The sequence below is a fragment of the Falco punctatus genome (assembly GCF_963210335.1).
Source record: "Falco punctatus genome assembly, chromosome: 1".
NCBI lineage: Eukaryota > Metazoa > Chordata > Aves > Falconiformes > Falconidae > Falco > Falco punctatus.
Window position 1 is genome coordinate 119577638 of NC_137580.1, and position 16273 is coordinate 119593910.

Consider the following 16273-nt stretch of genomic DNA (forward strand, 5'->3'; position numbering starts at 1 on the left):
TGGGTAGAAATTCATGCTCAGAAGTACGAATTAATGAGTAAGATTGTTAATTCTGAGGCCAAGGTGTGTACAATATCCGTATTAACAATTTCATTGATGGCTGTTTGGAGAGATACCTGCAGATATCCTTGTTCTGGGATGCAGGCTTAAGTCATCTGGATTTTGGCTTACAGCTCTGGGTTTAGTTGAGTAAATGTTCCACCTCTCAAGGTACAACTTAACAACTGTGTTTTTTGAGGACCATTGCTAAGAGACTTTAAAAGTACAAAAATTCAGTAATACCAGGATAACTAAAGTGTTGCGTAGCTTTTCAAATATATGCGGGTTTTTTTAATATGGCGTATCAGGTGTAATTAACGTAGGGAACTTAGTTCTATAGATACTTAGTTGCCAGTGTTATTCCTGATATTTTCTCTAAGAGCTGAGTAAGACTGTTTCACGTTCTGTAAAATTTACAATGATATTAAATATTAAGCAAATTATTTTAAATGCAAGAATCTATGCTAGCAGAATCCTGAAGTCTTTAAATTTTAAAACCATATTAAGCAAAGTTAAGGTTTTTTATTGCTTTATTAACTGGTCCGCACTGTAAAATGAATGCATACTAAGTACTGTAATATAACAGTTTAAACAAAGCCACATGTTTAAAGCAAAAAATAATTTTAAGATTATGTATTTTGTAAATAGATGCCAATTGTACTGAAAGCCTCTCCCCCCACCCCCCTCCATGTAATGTTGCTAATACTCAGCTGGAATCTGCCACTTGTCTTGATCTTTAGAAGCGTGTTGGACCTTTTGCTGGTGTAGTTGCAATAGCTTTTTCGCTGGAAAAATGAGATAGAGCAGCTGCAGACCAAGTTAATTTACTTCCTTTAAAAGCAAAAAATGAAAGTCTGTCTTTTGAACACTTTTGAAAGTTTTCTTTAAGGCCTTTACAGATTGTATCTTTTCCTAGTGTGCTTTAAATTGTAGCAGATAGTGTTTCTAATTGTACCTCCCACTGAAATGTAGTGGAGTTTTGGTAGTGGTTTTGAGCAACCTTCTTTTCCTTCTGGCTTGCTTTCTAACAGGCAGTTAACATTAGTATCTGTCTTGCTTCTCGCCAGGTAGTCTGGTTGTCAGTGCAAGGCATGTGCATTTTTTCTGTAAGCTTTTCCCAGGTTTTCAAAGTGCATAAAGACCGCAGTTTTCATAATGTCTTTAGACATGTTGTTAAGTCTCCTAAACTTGCCAGTGCATCCTGGGGTGTCAAGCCTAGTAGTCCACTAACATGGGCAGCCTGCTTTATAAGCAACCAGGAAGAACTCATCTAAGTGAAACCTACTGTAGGAGGGATTGTGAAGACAGTTGGAAAGCCATAATCGAAGCTTAGGTAGCAGTGGTTTGCTGTTGCATTTGAAGGCTCTTGGGTGTCTTCCACAATATAATCTCAGGTGTGATAATATTGTATTAATGAACTGAGTGATGAAACTGAGCATGCTTATAATATTTGTGGTGATTATTTGTTGAGTTTTGAATTGTGTCTTCAGCATATATAAACCAATCTTGATGGTTTGAAGAAACGTATTCTAGAACAAGGATTAATGTACTGTCATATGCTGAGGCAGAAATAATCAACTACAGCAAGCATGGGGAATAACTAGCTAGGTATCAGTTCCTCTGAAAAATACCCCAAAGGTTACAGTGGAAAACCAGCTGGTACCGATGTGGTGTCACAGTCTTGAAGGCAGGCAAAACTCGTAATGAGATGTATAGATAGGGCTGTAATACCTGTACAACATGCAAAGAAACTCTTCCACGCAGTGCACGCAGGGCCTTGGCTGTGGAGCTCTGTAGTTTGAAGTCTACAAGACTCTTATAAAGCTGCCCTTTGGTCACACACTCTAAATTTCTGATCAAAGTTTAAGTCCAGGATGTTCCACTAGTAATTGTGTTTCTTCCTGCCCAGCTTTTCTAGCACGGGGGTAGAGTTTACCTTATGTGGTGCAGTATTTTTGCAGAATGCCAAGTGAACTGAACAATGTTCAGCTTCAGTGGCTACAGTCACCTTCTTTGAAGGTTTGCATTGCACAGCTGTTCGTAAGCAGTTTGTCATCTTTAACACATTCTTTTAGACTTTAACCTGCTGTTACTTATGTACAACATAGCAATTCGGTTGTGTACAAGCATTAAAATGGCTGTAATAGCTCTTGCTCCATGTGATGGTTCTTATATGGAGCAGTTGCTCAATGTCACTCCACAAATAACTGTTCTTATCTGGTTAAAAGTGATAGGTAAATTACTCGAGTTTGTGTGCTAGGAAAACCAGTAATTAAGAATGAAAATACAGGAGTGGAGTGTTGGACATGGTGGTTTCTTGGGCAATGAAGTACAGCAGAGAGAATGGCACACATCCTCCATTTGGAATAGAAAGCACAACTGTCTTAAATTTGGAATTTCTTATATTTCATTCTTGATTGAGGAGTTCTGGAGATCTTATATGTGTAGAGGTTTGGGGTAGCAAGCATGAGATGGTTAGAGCTGGTTGTAACAGTTGTAATATCCTGTTCTTCAATGAAGTGCAAGCCTTTCTTTGTCCTCTAGTGAATGTTTTAGTGGTTGGCTGCTGTAGTGTGTTTAAAGGCAACGTGTGGGACGACTAGCAAAGGTCACGGTCTTCTGGAGCCAGTAGCTGTGTTGTATAGTCACAGAGGACTTGTCCCTGTCTCTGTGAGGCAGGTGTGTCTGCTTCCTCAGAGATGGTGAGAAATACAATCTCTGGCAGCACATTTTAGTAAGAGACATGAGGACAAAATAGGACATATGCAAATAGAAATAGGAACTATAGGGTATTCAAGTACAATGGTTCCACAAAGCAGATTAAGAATGGATTTCACAAGCTATCAATCTAGCCTGATTTATGGACTGTCATGCACGTGTATTTCCCCTGGGTATTTTTCACTTTCACTGTATGTGACCAGCTTCATTTGTATTATAAAGCTCTGAAAGGGCAACCACAGCTGGAATGACAAGCACATGTTATGATTGCTTGTTCTTCATTATCTTTTTCAGTTTTTCTGTTTGGTATGCACCATCAAGTCATGGTTTACACCAGAGGCAGCATGATGAGAGAAGTTGAGTGGGAAATGTGTGATTTTGATACGCTTGCAAACTGCCACAAGACCACTGCTGGTGTTTCTGCAGTGTTTCTCTGTTAAGCTTGAAAGCAACTCTGAAACACTCTCATTGGAATGCTTGATTTTTTTTTTATTATTATTTTTTATTTATTATTTTCTGGTGGAGTGACTTTCAACCTTCATCCCTCAGAGCTTGTGCCAGGAACTCTTACAGAAGCCTAACAATTTTATTAAGGGCCTGAAAAGCTGTAGTTGGTTGTACTTGGATAAACAGTCTAGAGCATATGATAACAGATGTGTTTTATGCTGGCTATCCATGTTGCTAATCCTGAAGGGGTAGCCACAAAGAGCCCCTCTTTTAAGATGGCCTGGAATATATAGCGTTTGTGTTAGCAGCAGATGCAGGAATAGAAACCAGGAGACCTTAATCTGACCACTAGGTAAAAGTAGTTCTTTCAAAATTTTTCTTCTCAAAATCGAGGGTTTATTTAGATGCTTAAGGCAATGTATACCTTGTTCTTTACGTACAGATGTGCATATATGCATTTGGGTTATTCTGGGGTGTGGTTTTGGATTGTGAACCTTTCCCAAATAGAGGAGGTTTATACTGTGAATTCAAGGCTGTTTTCTTTCCTCAATAAAAAAAAGAGTGGAGGATAGCATAGAGCTCTCTAGGCTTCAGAACTTCCTTGACCTGTTCTGTTTGTGTGTTTCACTTATGGTTCTTTTGGGACCCTGCTTAAACTTAAAAAAACCAGCGCTACTCTGTTTACTTTTAAAATAAAAACTCAGTGAGGAAAGACACTCATTTGCAAGCAGGTGACCGTCCCGCTAGTACCTGAGTAAACTAATCCACACTGCACAACAGAAAACTGACAAAATGCTGTGCTCTTCAGTGCTTCCAAATTCGATGTGGATTGGGTTTGAGATTAGGGAAGGATGTTTTGTCTTCTGTTTCCGTGATAACATCCTGAGCACTACAGCTAGTTACAAAACGCGGCTGGTCCTGGTCTTTAGTCACTGTAAACTAACCCTTGGCCTGTTAGGGAAAAACAACACTCCCCTTCCTCTTTTTAAGAAACACTTCTTGTGAATCCCATAGCATTCTCTCTCTACATGTGGAGCTTATGCTGTGATAACGATCTTTTTACTTTTTTTGCATTCCATTTTGATCAAGCCCTGAAATGAGGCAGTACATTCATTGCAGCATCCAAATGTTGAACAGTCATCCTTATGTTATGAAGTTCATCAGAATTAGCCTACAGTTAAGCACCATAGAAGTTGCTGAACATAAAATGAATCTCACTTCCGAGAGTCACTGCTGTTACTGAAACACTTGGGAGTCTCTTAGATGAGGGGAAGCCTAATTAGAACACTAGCTGTAGCTACTTCTAGCTCTGTAAAGCTATTTTTGTTTGGGTTGTAAAATCACCAATGCTGATTTTTACTGCAGGCTACTTTCTATAATGGAGATTTTGCAGCATTCTTCTTGAAAATACACTTTGTGGTCATCTATAGCTTAACCTTTCTACAAGTGGTAATAGTGGGAAGGCTGATTTCAAGAGAATTCTGTAGTCGCTGAGGCTGTCGTCTCGCTATCCTTCACAAGCAATGTAGGCAGAACTGGTGAATTTGTTATCATTTTACCTCTGTGGTTTGTGCTTGTGTAAACTTCCTACAGAGAAGGATGCTTCGTTGAAGACAAGACCTGTGGCAGAGTTCCTTGCACTTTATTGACTGCTTCCAGGGTCTCCATCAGACATTCTCGAGATTGTTGCAATATACTTTAGAATACTGGGTTTTTTTCCTCCCATCTCTTTGTGCCACATATAAACCAAAAAAGTTGAGGCATAGGGAAAGAGAATTCTTGTCTAGATTGTTCTGTCTTTACTTCTTTCTCTTTCTCCTATTATCTTAAATAAGTCTTCATAATTGAAGGCTTTTGCCAGAGGGGAAGTAGTAGTACAAAACTTGCAAGGCCTGAGAGGCAGGGTAAGTTAGTCTGTGCTGAGTTCTGGCCTTGTGGCTAGGCTTGACTGTACCTCAGCTAACTTCAAGTTGCCTCAAGTATCCTTGTGTTGCATACATTTAAAAAAAAAAAAGTGGTTTTGAAGTGAAAGCTTGAATGCTAATTCCTAGCTACGTTCCTTTCTTTGGACTTGAGTTTGTTATGTCATACTTTACTATACTTGCCAGCCAGTGCTACTGTGGATTTCTTGACCCACTGTATCCCTTTCTATCTGGAGTTTTGCATGGTGAAATATTGCATGGAATTGTAATAGCAATTTGCCTTTATCTCATGTAGTTAAAAGTAACATTGTTCCCTGTAATCTTACCCAACTAATTCTCCGCATCAACCCTTTCTGAAGGTTGGGGAATACTAAATTTACCTATAAACGTTTATATGGAATGAATCTCCAGTAATGAGTAGATTTGTGCAATAGATTTGGAGCACAATATTATTTACAGTTTGGAAGAGCTTAGATCCTAGAGCAGCTGTGGTCTGTGACTTTCATTGTCATTTTTGGTTTGTAGCCTCTCAGCTTTGTCTTATATTCGAACTAGTGTCCAAGTTCTGTCAAGATGAATGGAAATAACTTGGTTTCTTTAAGAGGAACATATGTCTAAAGACGGTACTATGTGATCCAGGTACTAGCTTTTTGATTTGGAAAGCTTCAAAATGTATTCTCCTCGATTCCTACTTTCAGCTGCTTGGCCTGGTGGGGTAAACACTGTCAATGTGAAAAGTCAGCGTGTGCACAGTGTTGAAGTAGCAGTCATCACTTCAGATAAGGCTTCTGACAAAAGCATCACTTGAGGAGTGGGGAAGAAGGGTCCTTGCACTTCATATTTGTGCTCTTTTTGTGCCTTTAAAAGGATAAGGGTGGAAGAAGTGTTTCTACAGTGATAATGAGGATTGGGGTGAGGGTGAGAATGAAAACCTGTATCCACAACACATTATTGCATTCTATTAAAATCTACATGCATTATTTAAATATTATATTGTAATACTAGGGAGTTGAGGGCAGTTTAAGAAATAATCTTTCTGTGGCTATTTCCACTAATGCTTGCTCAGTGGTTGTTAAGCCTTTTCACAGTTTTTGTATCCACCTAGAGAGCAAGTATTCACAATCTTAAAGCATGTCCAGACACAGTGCTTTAGGTTTTGATCTGAAAAATAAAGTATTTTAGCAGTTGTGTTCTTGACCTAGTAATCTTAATCATCTAATGTATCTTTTTGTATTGAATGTATAGTTAAAATGAACTGTACTGTGTGTCATGACAAGTAAACCACTAAAAGAAAAAGTCTCATTTGACTTGACCTGAATTACAGTGCCATTTGATGTGCAGATGACCCTAGGTTTCCACAAGATGCCATTTCCACTGCAGAGCCACCTTGTTGATGGTGTTAGGCAGCCAGCTGGAGGAAGATTCATTTGTTTAAGGGATTTTGTGCAACATGAGGATGAGGCAGGGAGCTGCAGGTTACCAGGCCATGTCTTGGATTGTCTTCTGCAAAACCCTGAAGAGGTGACTTTGAATAGCCTGTGGTGCCATTTGCAGCAAGTTTGTGGTGAAGAAAAATGCCATATAATGGACTGTGGTGAGCTTGCTTTGTTGAATCCAGGTGTAGCTTCCCTTGAAGCAGTGGATGCTTGCTGGTTTTGTAGCTAGTTTGTACCTCTCTTCTTGAAGCAGAAAAGGAGCCATTTTTCTCTGAAATAAAAAGCTGTGTTAAAGCACCTCTAGGGAAAGTGAGAATTGGCCTCCCAACCACCATTCCACCCTGGGACAAGTGATTTCCAGGCTTAAAAATCCAGTTGCGGAATTGCTGCTTTTCAGTCATTTGTTCACTTTTAAAAATTTTAAATCCTGCCCAAGTTGGAGTGTTGTGAGCACTTTCCTTGTATTCCTGAGACTTTGGGAATGTTTCCTTGTTTTCTTTGTGGCAGCGCTACTGCAACTTCGTCAAGGAGAAAAACTGTATCAGCAGCTAACAGGTTGTACTTGAGCAGCTGTGTTACCCAGCTCAGCAAAAATCCCGAAAACTTACAGTTCAGGGAAAGGAAGAGGTTCAGCCAAAACTCAGCCCTCCCTGAACAAGTTTTTTGGGTTTTGTCTTTCCAAAACTCAAGTGTTCTGATGAATTTGGCTAACTTTGCAAGCACGTAAGTATGTTCGAGGCCTTATGTTTAGTTCCATGTTTGCATAAGGGAGTCAGCTTGAGAGTTGAGATGCCAGTCCTGCTTGTTGTGTTCCAGTTTAATGCCTGCGTGTTCCTGAAAGTTGTTTTGAGAGGATCAAGACTGGTGCAGCAATTCACAGGGGTGGAAAAGCTGTGCTTAGAAATACTCATTAGGTATGGAATTGAAAATTGCTGGGGACGCCTGTGTGAACTGTTCTAGCTAAAACTTGGGAACTGCTTTGTGCAGCTCTTCAGCGGTGCCCCTTCTCCATTTCCATGGGAACAGATGGGCTTTTGTTGATAAGAGGTCTATTATCAAACTAAGAAACTGAGGGGCAGCAGTTGAGCCACTACTACTGTGAAACAGGGCTGACTGCAGACGGAGGACATCACATGGCAGTATGTGTTCAAATGTAGTGGCTAAAAATATCCTTCCTTCTTCCTCCTCTCAGGCACAGATGCCCCAGTGTGAAAGGAAGGGTCCCTCTGGCATAGACTTGATTAGATCTATAGCAGCCAAGGGGATTGGCTGCAGAGGAACGCTTTACGTTTTGACTTATACAAAAAGCAACGGGTTTTAACAGTTGTAGAGATAAAATAAGTGTGTGTTCCTTTTACGGTTTTTTTTTGCAGACTCCAAAGCTGTTTCGGTTTGGAGCAGTGAATCTTTAAGTTTTGTTTTGTTGCTGAATTTATCTGTATCTATTTCTACTTGGGGAAAATTTCAAAGTAAAATCCAGTGATACGTGCAGTACTTGGACTAAATTTTATAGTTTTGGTAAGTCTGGGAAAATATCACTGTAGTTCAGTCAAGAGTCTTTATTTTTCTCAGAGGCATAACACTTTTTTTAAAGTATCCAGATGATAAATTTTAATCTTAATTATTTTCTGGAAATCACTTGGAGGCCAGTTGGAGGTATGGGACAGATGGATCTACTGGATGCTTTTCTTAAAATATTTTGCAGAAAAATGGTTTAATTACTTGAAGTCAGTTCTTTCATTTCAGTGGCTTTACAATTTAAGAGAGAGCAGTGTCAGCTGTAAATGTCTAAGCTGGATACACCAGTGCAGAGTCCTTAGGTGTGCTCCCAACTTACTTTTTAGTTGTATTTCACTAATGGATGTTAGTGGCATAAGTTGTTTTGGAAAGCTGAAATTTTACATGACTCTTCCATAGTTGTCATAATAGCTACAGAACTTCATAGCAGCCACCAGAATTCCAGCCTTGTGCATGTGACTGCAAAGTTGTCCTGAATTTAAGGTACTTCAGTACAAGTCACTTTTGCTTGACTAAGCATTGGGAGCTGCTCCAGCAGTGTCTTGAAGAGGCTGTCAGAAAAAATGATTTTGCAGATAGCTGTGTTATGGAGGTGACTTCTCTTGAAATATGTGGTCGTGGAACTTTGTAAACAAAACAGTACATGCCATCGCCTCTGGACGAGTGCACACTGAAAGACCCAGAAAGGGGAAAACAAGGGTGTTTACAGGGTGACTGTGTGTGTATAAGCTCCCTGGTATATAATATAGGCCATGGATAGTTTGGCCGTTTGCCAGGGTGTGAATGGAGCTGTGACAGCTAGTTTGAACGGTCCTAGAAAGGACAACTGGCTATGGAGATATGTCAGTCAGTCGGGGTGTGAAGCAGGAAAAAGTCCTTGGAGCAAACAAAGCCACTGAAGGGGGGAGCTGTGGAGGATTCATTATTACAGCAGAAGTCCCCTGAACAGGTTGCACGTGCATATGTGTGGGCAGTTCACCTAACTCGGCCTTTTATCAAGCTGTTGTTTTTTTGGGTTTGTTTTTTTTTTTGGTTTGGTTTGGGTTTTTTTTCCCAGGCAGAAAGCTTAATGCATGCCTCAGCAATGCTCCCTCGATGGCATTTGGCTTCAGGCCAAGCATTAATGAGTACCCCAAGCCCTATGTGATTTGGCTCCTCCAAATCCATTAGCATATCTTCAGAGCAAGATAAAACTCATTAAAATAATTTACATTTGGGTATTAGAATTTCTGATAACTTTTAATACTTACTGCCAAAAGCACAAATATGTGGTAGTGTTCTTCATATGAAGCTACAGTTTACCAGGTGGGTTTTTTGATTGGAAAAAGAACAAACTGCTATATCCCTTAACTGCTACTGGTAATGAAATGAGTTTGTGGTACACAATCTTGTCAAAGGTTTGATCTGTGCTGTCTTTGATAAAGCAATGCATGTTATTACATAAGATTTGGCTTATTAGAAATCACATCAAAATGTCATATTTGTTTCTCTTGCATTGTAAACGAGTCTAGTGATGGTGGCCGAGGTATACAACAGCCAAACTTCCTGGTCATTGAAGCCAATGTGCCAAAATCTTTGTGTGACTGAGTTGCAGATCTGAGCTTCAACCTGTGCCCTCTGTCTCCCTAGTCTATGCAATTTGCTTTTTTACACACCTGTTTTTAATCTCCATATTCCTTGCTCAGTATCCCAGAGCTGCCTGCTGGTGTTACCTACCTGTATTTTGTATTCTGGAGTCGAATCAGTTTCTGCACAGAAGTCTGTCTCTCAGCACAGTGGTTGTGAAAGATGTGCACCATTTTCTTGCTTAAAGGCAGTTCAGCAGACGTCAGCTGATGTGCATCAACTCTCCATGTGCAAGCTTTTACCTCAGAGCCTGTAACAGAGCCACACTTGAACTGCTCATGACCTGTGGTCAAATCGTTCTTGCTAAATGGCTGAACTGTAATGCATGCTAAAACAATGCTTGTAAATAAATAAATTGGAGCCCAGAGTAGTAACTGCAGAAAAGATAGCTTCAATATTTTTATCCATATAAAAGTACTTAGGATCTTTTAAGTATATAAAGTCTCTTCCACTGAAAATATCCTGAATTGGGCCGTAAAGGTACATATCTTTGCTCACCCCAAGTTTTGTAGATGTGTCCCTGCTATTATGAGAGTTCCCCAGTGGAAGTGCTGCTGCCTGTGGGATGTCCATCCTACCATCAGCCTCTTCAGTTGGGAGTTAAGGAGCAGCCGGGTTACATTACGCACTGTAATTCACTGAGGAAATTCAGATTCTGTTCTCTTTTTAGCTTTACTGGATTTCATTTTGGTAGGTGTTGAGGTTCTTCTCTTTTAGACGTAGCGGGCAACAGTGGGGCAGATCAAAGTGTTGATATGTCATGTATTTTTCCATCAGCTGTAAGAATTTTAAGGCCTGCGCCTGTAAATTCTTGTCTGCTTTTCCTTTTGAGGTTTTTTGTTTGTTTGTTTCCTCTCATCACCTTTCCAAAAAAGAAACTTAGTGAGATTGGGGGGGAGGGGGAATCAGAAACTGCTGCAATTGCTTATGAAGATTTTGGGGTTTTGGTGGATACCTTCACCATAACTGTGTGTATGTAGTATGTGATCTCTGGATCTGCCTTCATGTTTTCTTTCTCTTTGCATTTCCTCATCTTCCCACATTCAGCCAATGCTAATCATGTGCTACTTTTGTGACTTGAGGCTTTAAGTATATATATATATTTTAAAAAAAAACAAAACCAGATTCAGCTTTTGTTGGCCATTGTCGCCAATTTGAAGAACCTCAGGAAGCTGAGAAGGAATGAAAATGTCCAGGGAAAAGCAGTGGTGTGGTGCTTAATTCTAAAGGGGAGGCAGGTTCTGTAGTATGTCTCCAAATAATATCTTTTTGAGGAGGTAGTTTCAAACTATAGCATGGCTTTATTTACAGAACATAATACCACTTTATTCGGGAGACTACTTTCAGTTAGCGGACCAGGCTTGCCTGTTGCACTGTACCAGTTGGCAGAATTTCAATGAAAAATAAAACAACAAAGTTTATAGAGCGAGTATGCTTTGAAATAGCAATTTGTGCTTTTAAAGCTACTTGTTCTTGTGGTTTCTCTGCTGTGACTGCTGATCTTTCATTCGTTTTAGAATAAAGTTATAGTAAGAAAAGTATCCCTTTAAAGGGAGGGGGACGGACATCTTTGTTCATCTACTTTTGTTGTTTGTATGTATTTAACTTTATTAACATAAAAAATGCTCAACAGGCAGGTCACTGTTTATGCTGTCTGATTTAACCTGGTTTTAACTTGTATCAGCAAAACCAGCTGAAGCTGTCAGTTGGATCTGCAGCTGAGCCTGTACTAACATCATGAGGGAGTTTTCTTGTAAAATGGTTTATAATGTAGATGTTGCCTAGAATCTTTAACATATTCAGTGTGCAACCAGTGCAAATGCAGAAAAGCTGGATAAAATCACATTTCTGCTGAGAGCATCAGGTTTGTCAGCTGAATTCAGGAAAAAGCGATTGTTAGAAGTGATAAAGATATGGAATTTCTTGGCTTGCAGATTTTGGGCAGAGTTTTTGGTGATGACAGACAACTTAATCTTTGGCACGGATCTCAGTCTAGTTATCCTGTTAAAAGTACCTGTGGACTTACAGTGACTTTCTCACTAAAGCATGGGGGTTTGGCACTAAAATCCTTTGGCTATTTTAAATTACTCATTCAGCTTTTTGTTCACAACAGTTCCAAACATTCATGAGATGCAGTGGAGTAGGATGACTAGCACAGGTTTTTTTTTTTTAATAGGCTCATCTTACAAGAGCAGTCTCTGAAACAAGAATGGGAAAAATAAGCTAGTAGCTTCATCGGTTTTTTGCTGTGTCTTGAAATGTGGTAAGCTTATTTTTTGTTTGCTTCCTTCAGGTTTTGAATGAAGAATGCGATCAGAATTGGTACAAGGCAGAACTCAATGGAAAAGACGGCTTCATTCCCAAGAACTACATAGAAATGAAACCACACCCGTAAGTAGAGCTTTGGTGATAGGCTCCCTTGATTTTACTTTTGCACATCCTCTCCACAGAAGGAAGGTTTTCTGCTGAATACTTTGCAAAGCATACCTTGCCAGATCTACCAAAATGTATGGCTATAGAGTGTTATCTCTGGTGGTATTGTTTACTGTAACTCATTTCACAGCTAGCTATACAGCAGGGTATTTTTGGAAACTTTTCTGGTGTTTTGCTGTAGGGTCAGATGGACTATCTTGGCAATGGCAGGCATAAACCAGCAGAACACTGGGGTAGAGATTTGTCACCACCACTGCCCCTGGAAAAAGAGCGACTGTGTTCTTGTGATGATTCTCTATTTTACTTAGCATAGCAGATAAGAGTAAAAATTGTGGATTCACAGCTCAACAGAAAAATGTTTAAGGATATTTGGACCTGAATTCTTAGTATGTCTGCATCAAATCCTGAGTATAGAATTTCAGAACTGTTTAGGTCAGACAGGACCTCAAACAGTCATCTGGTCCAAAACCTTCCTCACAAAACAGACTGACCTCAGAGAGTGTGTACTGTTACACAAGTACACTGGCATTGTTTTGCAACTCTAGAGAACTGTATTTGAGTAACTAATTTGAACATTTCCTCTTAGTGTAAAGAATCTAGCATATGAAAATAGTAGCACTTCATGAATGGTTATGTGCCTTTTGTTAGTACATATATTTCTGCTGTCTTCTATTAAATTCTGGTTCTGCCAAGCTTTGAGATCCTTGAACATCTGAACAAGAAAACAGCAAGCTCTGGGTAACAGATTCAAAAGTGAGAAAAGGTTTAGGAAGGAACAGCAAAACCTGTAATTACGGTTTTTACGAGAAGCTGTAGTGTTTGTTGCCTACAAAAACCTGATGATTGATTTGTTAATTGTTGACTGTGATTATATCATGAAGATACTGCAGTTAAATCCAAAAAAGAATTATTTTTCTAAGGGGTCTCTTGAAATGGGAGAAGGGAGCTTCTGTGGGACGGTGCCCCAAGAAGAGGACATATACTGCTTTAGTGCAGCCAAGTGGGAAGTGAAGCAAGAACACACAAAATTCTGAAATTGTTTAAAGCCTTGTCTGATGCAGTAATGTGTCTAGTTTACCCTGATCACGCTAGTCTGCTGGGGATCTCTCTCTCATTGCCATTTCTCCCTCTTTGGTTTGAATCATCATACGTCATCTTATAGCAGTTTTGCAGGTATTTTGTTTGAGAGAGATACAGCTGTTAGTTTTTTCGGTTTTGATATCAAAAGGGAATGAACAATATCTGAGCCTGCAAGTGGGTGAATTTGCTAGTGGTTTTTAAGCATAGTTAATTTGACCTTTTCTGAAGATGTTTAAACTGCTGACGGCAGCTGGATGAGTTAGCTCTGTGTGTCAGCAGTGCTGGGAGTCTTAACTAGTACATTAACAACCCTGGGAAATTATGCAAAAGTTTTTATAGTATAATGTTTGCTTAGCTGTAGTGCAGAGCTCTCCAGTCAGACAGGTCATACAAAAAGCAAATTGCAGGCAGCTGACTAGGAGTGAGAAAGAGAATGTTCCTTTTCTCAGTTGTGGGAAGGTGGCGTGAGGGCTTTTCAAGGAGGTTTGGAAAGAAAGCAACTGAAAATGGCTTTAAATCCTGTCCTAGGATATGAGACTAAATCCTCCAGCCCCACAGCTAGTCTTAAATGCAGTGTTTCTTGCTTCTATTTTGCAAATCTTAGCTTCCTTTGTAACTAATCGCAAATGAAGCTGAAAGGAACATGTGGCACGCCTTGGTCACCAGCTGAGTTACCTGGGTTCTGAAGCGTTAACCTGAATTGCCACGTCAGTTAACGAAGCCAAGATGTAAGTAGACAGAGGCATGACACTCAGAGAGGAGCTGCAGGAAACTCTGGGCAGGGAGGCTTCCTGTGAAGGCACAACGGGGCGGTTCGGTGGCAGGACTACTTTTCTCTCTTGGAGGGGGCAGGGGAGGAATTTGCCATTTAGGAAGCAGCCTGGATCAGACTGACGGTGTGAGTGCTCAGGGTGTTTGTAATCTGTTTTTCTTGAAGATAACTGCTGCAGTCTCACTTTGCAATATCGTAACTTAACGTGGAGGAAATCAGCCAAGCTACGTGATTGTGCTAAGGAAAGGCAGAAGAATTGCCAAACTGCCTATTGAAGCGAGTCTGAAAGCAATGTGAACTTTGTGTTGTACCAATCAATGCATCTCCCTCTAGCTGTGCAGCATCAGCAGTAATGCCTGGATTTGGTTTTGCGGTGCTGACTGGATGAGTTTCACTTACATTACAAAGCTAGCTGGAGAGAAGTGTTATCAAGCTCAGCCCTTCAGCAGGGAAGCTGTGGGAGTGTTGTGGACAGTTTCTTTGGCCTAATTCTCCATGTGTGATTTTTATTATTTTTTTCAGTCATTCTGCAGCAAAGATTCATATGTACACGATACTTGATGCTGTAGAAGTGCGTTCTTAAGTAGAGAGCACTCCTGCAAAATAACTTTCCTTTGTTTCTTTCATCTGTGGGGGTTTCATCTTTTTTATATTTAGAATTCAAGCTCCTTTTATTTTGGCTAAGTGGTAACAAAGTCATAAAACTGCAAGGGAGTTCAAGAATTGTGAATGATTTTTAGTCTTTCTGTTTACAGTGCCTTAGAAACAGCTGGCAGAATAAGAACTTGATATTGCTGCTTTGGAAATGTTACTTCCTTCAATCGAATTATACACTTCTAGTTTGTGGTGATTCAGTAAAATTTAGGGAGAAAATAGGGTATACTTCAGGAAGTATGATAGACATTCTGTTGAGCTCTTTCAGGCTTGCTTTCTATTTCACAGAAATGGGTGAGGTGTTTTGGGTTTTTTACAGTGAGGCTTTCATTTCCAAGTCATACGTAAATAATGGAGATTATTTGAGAACTAAACAGAATGGAAACACTTTGTAAACAAGGACTATGGCAAGATATCTAAAAACATAACACAAAGCTTGCTGCATGTAACATTTGGTAGAGGCAAAAATCAAGACTTCCTTATCTTTATGACAATTGTGCCCAAAGCCCAGGAAACAAAATACTACCTTGGAATTCTGAAGGTGTGTCACATAAACATTTCTCTTGGTTGAGTTTGAAGGCAGCAGAGTGCAGTGAGAGACAGGTAGGCACTCCCTCCCTGCCACCTTGGGTGCTGAGAAGTGGCGCAGATGCTAAACCACCAAGAAAGTACTGAATGCCCTGAAGTTCTTCACTGGAAATAGGATCGTTGTGAAAGAAAACTTTTCTTTTCCATTCCAGGGGATAAAAAGTACACAGCAAGCGTTGCAAGTAAAACACGTATAGGTGATCACGGAAACCAAGTTTGAACACAAGATGTATCATTTTCAGTGCCAAAATGCTTTTCATAATGGAGCTGCATAGCTAAATAGAGTGAATACCCCTTTTACAAGGGGGATGTTCTAGAGCTGTTTTATTGAGTATGTTGCATATAGTAGAAATACATCATCAACCTTGATATAATACAGGAATGTGCTTTTGTGTAGCCTCCTGTGGTGAGCAGATATTGAAGGCAGTTAGTGAGAGCTACCAGGAGCTGGCAAGTCTGGTAATCGAATAATTGGGCCTCCTTCATCTCTAGAGATAGCTTGCTCTTAGAGATGTGACTTTGTGACATCTTTTAAGAACAACTGTTTCAGGGAGGGTTCTGCAACTTCTGTCTTACTGCTGCACCAAAACCTTCGCTGTAGAAAGTAAACTTTGTGAGTGGAGCTTGTTAGTAAATGCTCTCCTCTAAGGTCAATCATCTGCATGCTTACAGGCTGTGGTAAGTGCTTCTATCCTGTGTGATCTGTTACTCAGAACTGAAAGCTGTACTTTTTGGTTGTGAAGATGGTTCTGCTTTTCCCATGCCATGTGACCTACCACTCACTCAGCCCTTGTTTGCCTTTAATCTTGGATTAGTTTGGAAATGCAGATGTAAATGTGGGTAAGAATCCCGTGACGGGGGGGCTGTTTGGTCAGTGCTGACTATCTGGTTGCCTGAAGTGTGTGTGGAGGTGGTCAGCCTGTGGCTTTGATTTCTGTGCTGCTCTCACGAACTTCAGATGTGGCTTCTATGGTGCAGCTATTTCATGTGACTGCTAGATGGTCCGAACTGTAGGAGAAAGCAAGAAAATAGGCTACTGA

At 40.1% G+C, this 16273-nt stretch overlaps 1 protein-coding gene across 3 annotated transcripts in view; it reads left to right on the plus strand.

Moving 5' to 3' along the window:
* The window catches only part of GRB2 (growth factor receptor bound protein 2), a 61863-nt gene that overhangs the window by 37747 nt on the left and 7843 nt on the right, over positions 1 to 16273 (plus strand). For all 3 annotated transcript variants that reach the window (XM_080376969.1, XM_080376970.1, XM_080376968.1), the window contains one exon: positions 12000 to 12097. In XM_080376969.1, the coding sequence (XP_080233095.1) occupies positions 12000 to 12097 (98 nt within the window). The remainder of the gene's footprint in view (positions 1 to 11999; positions 12098 to 16273) is intronic.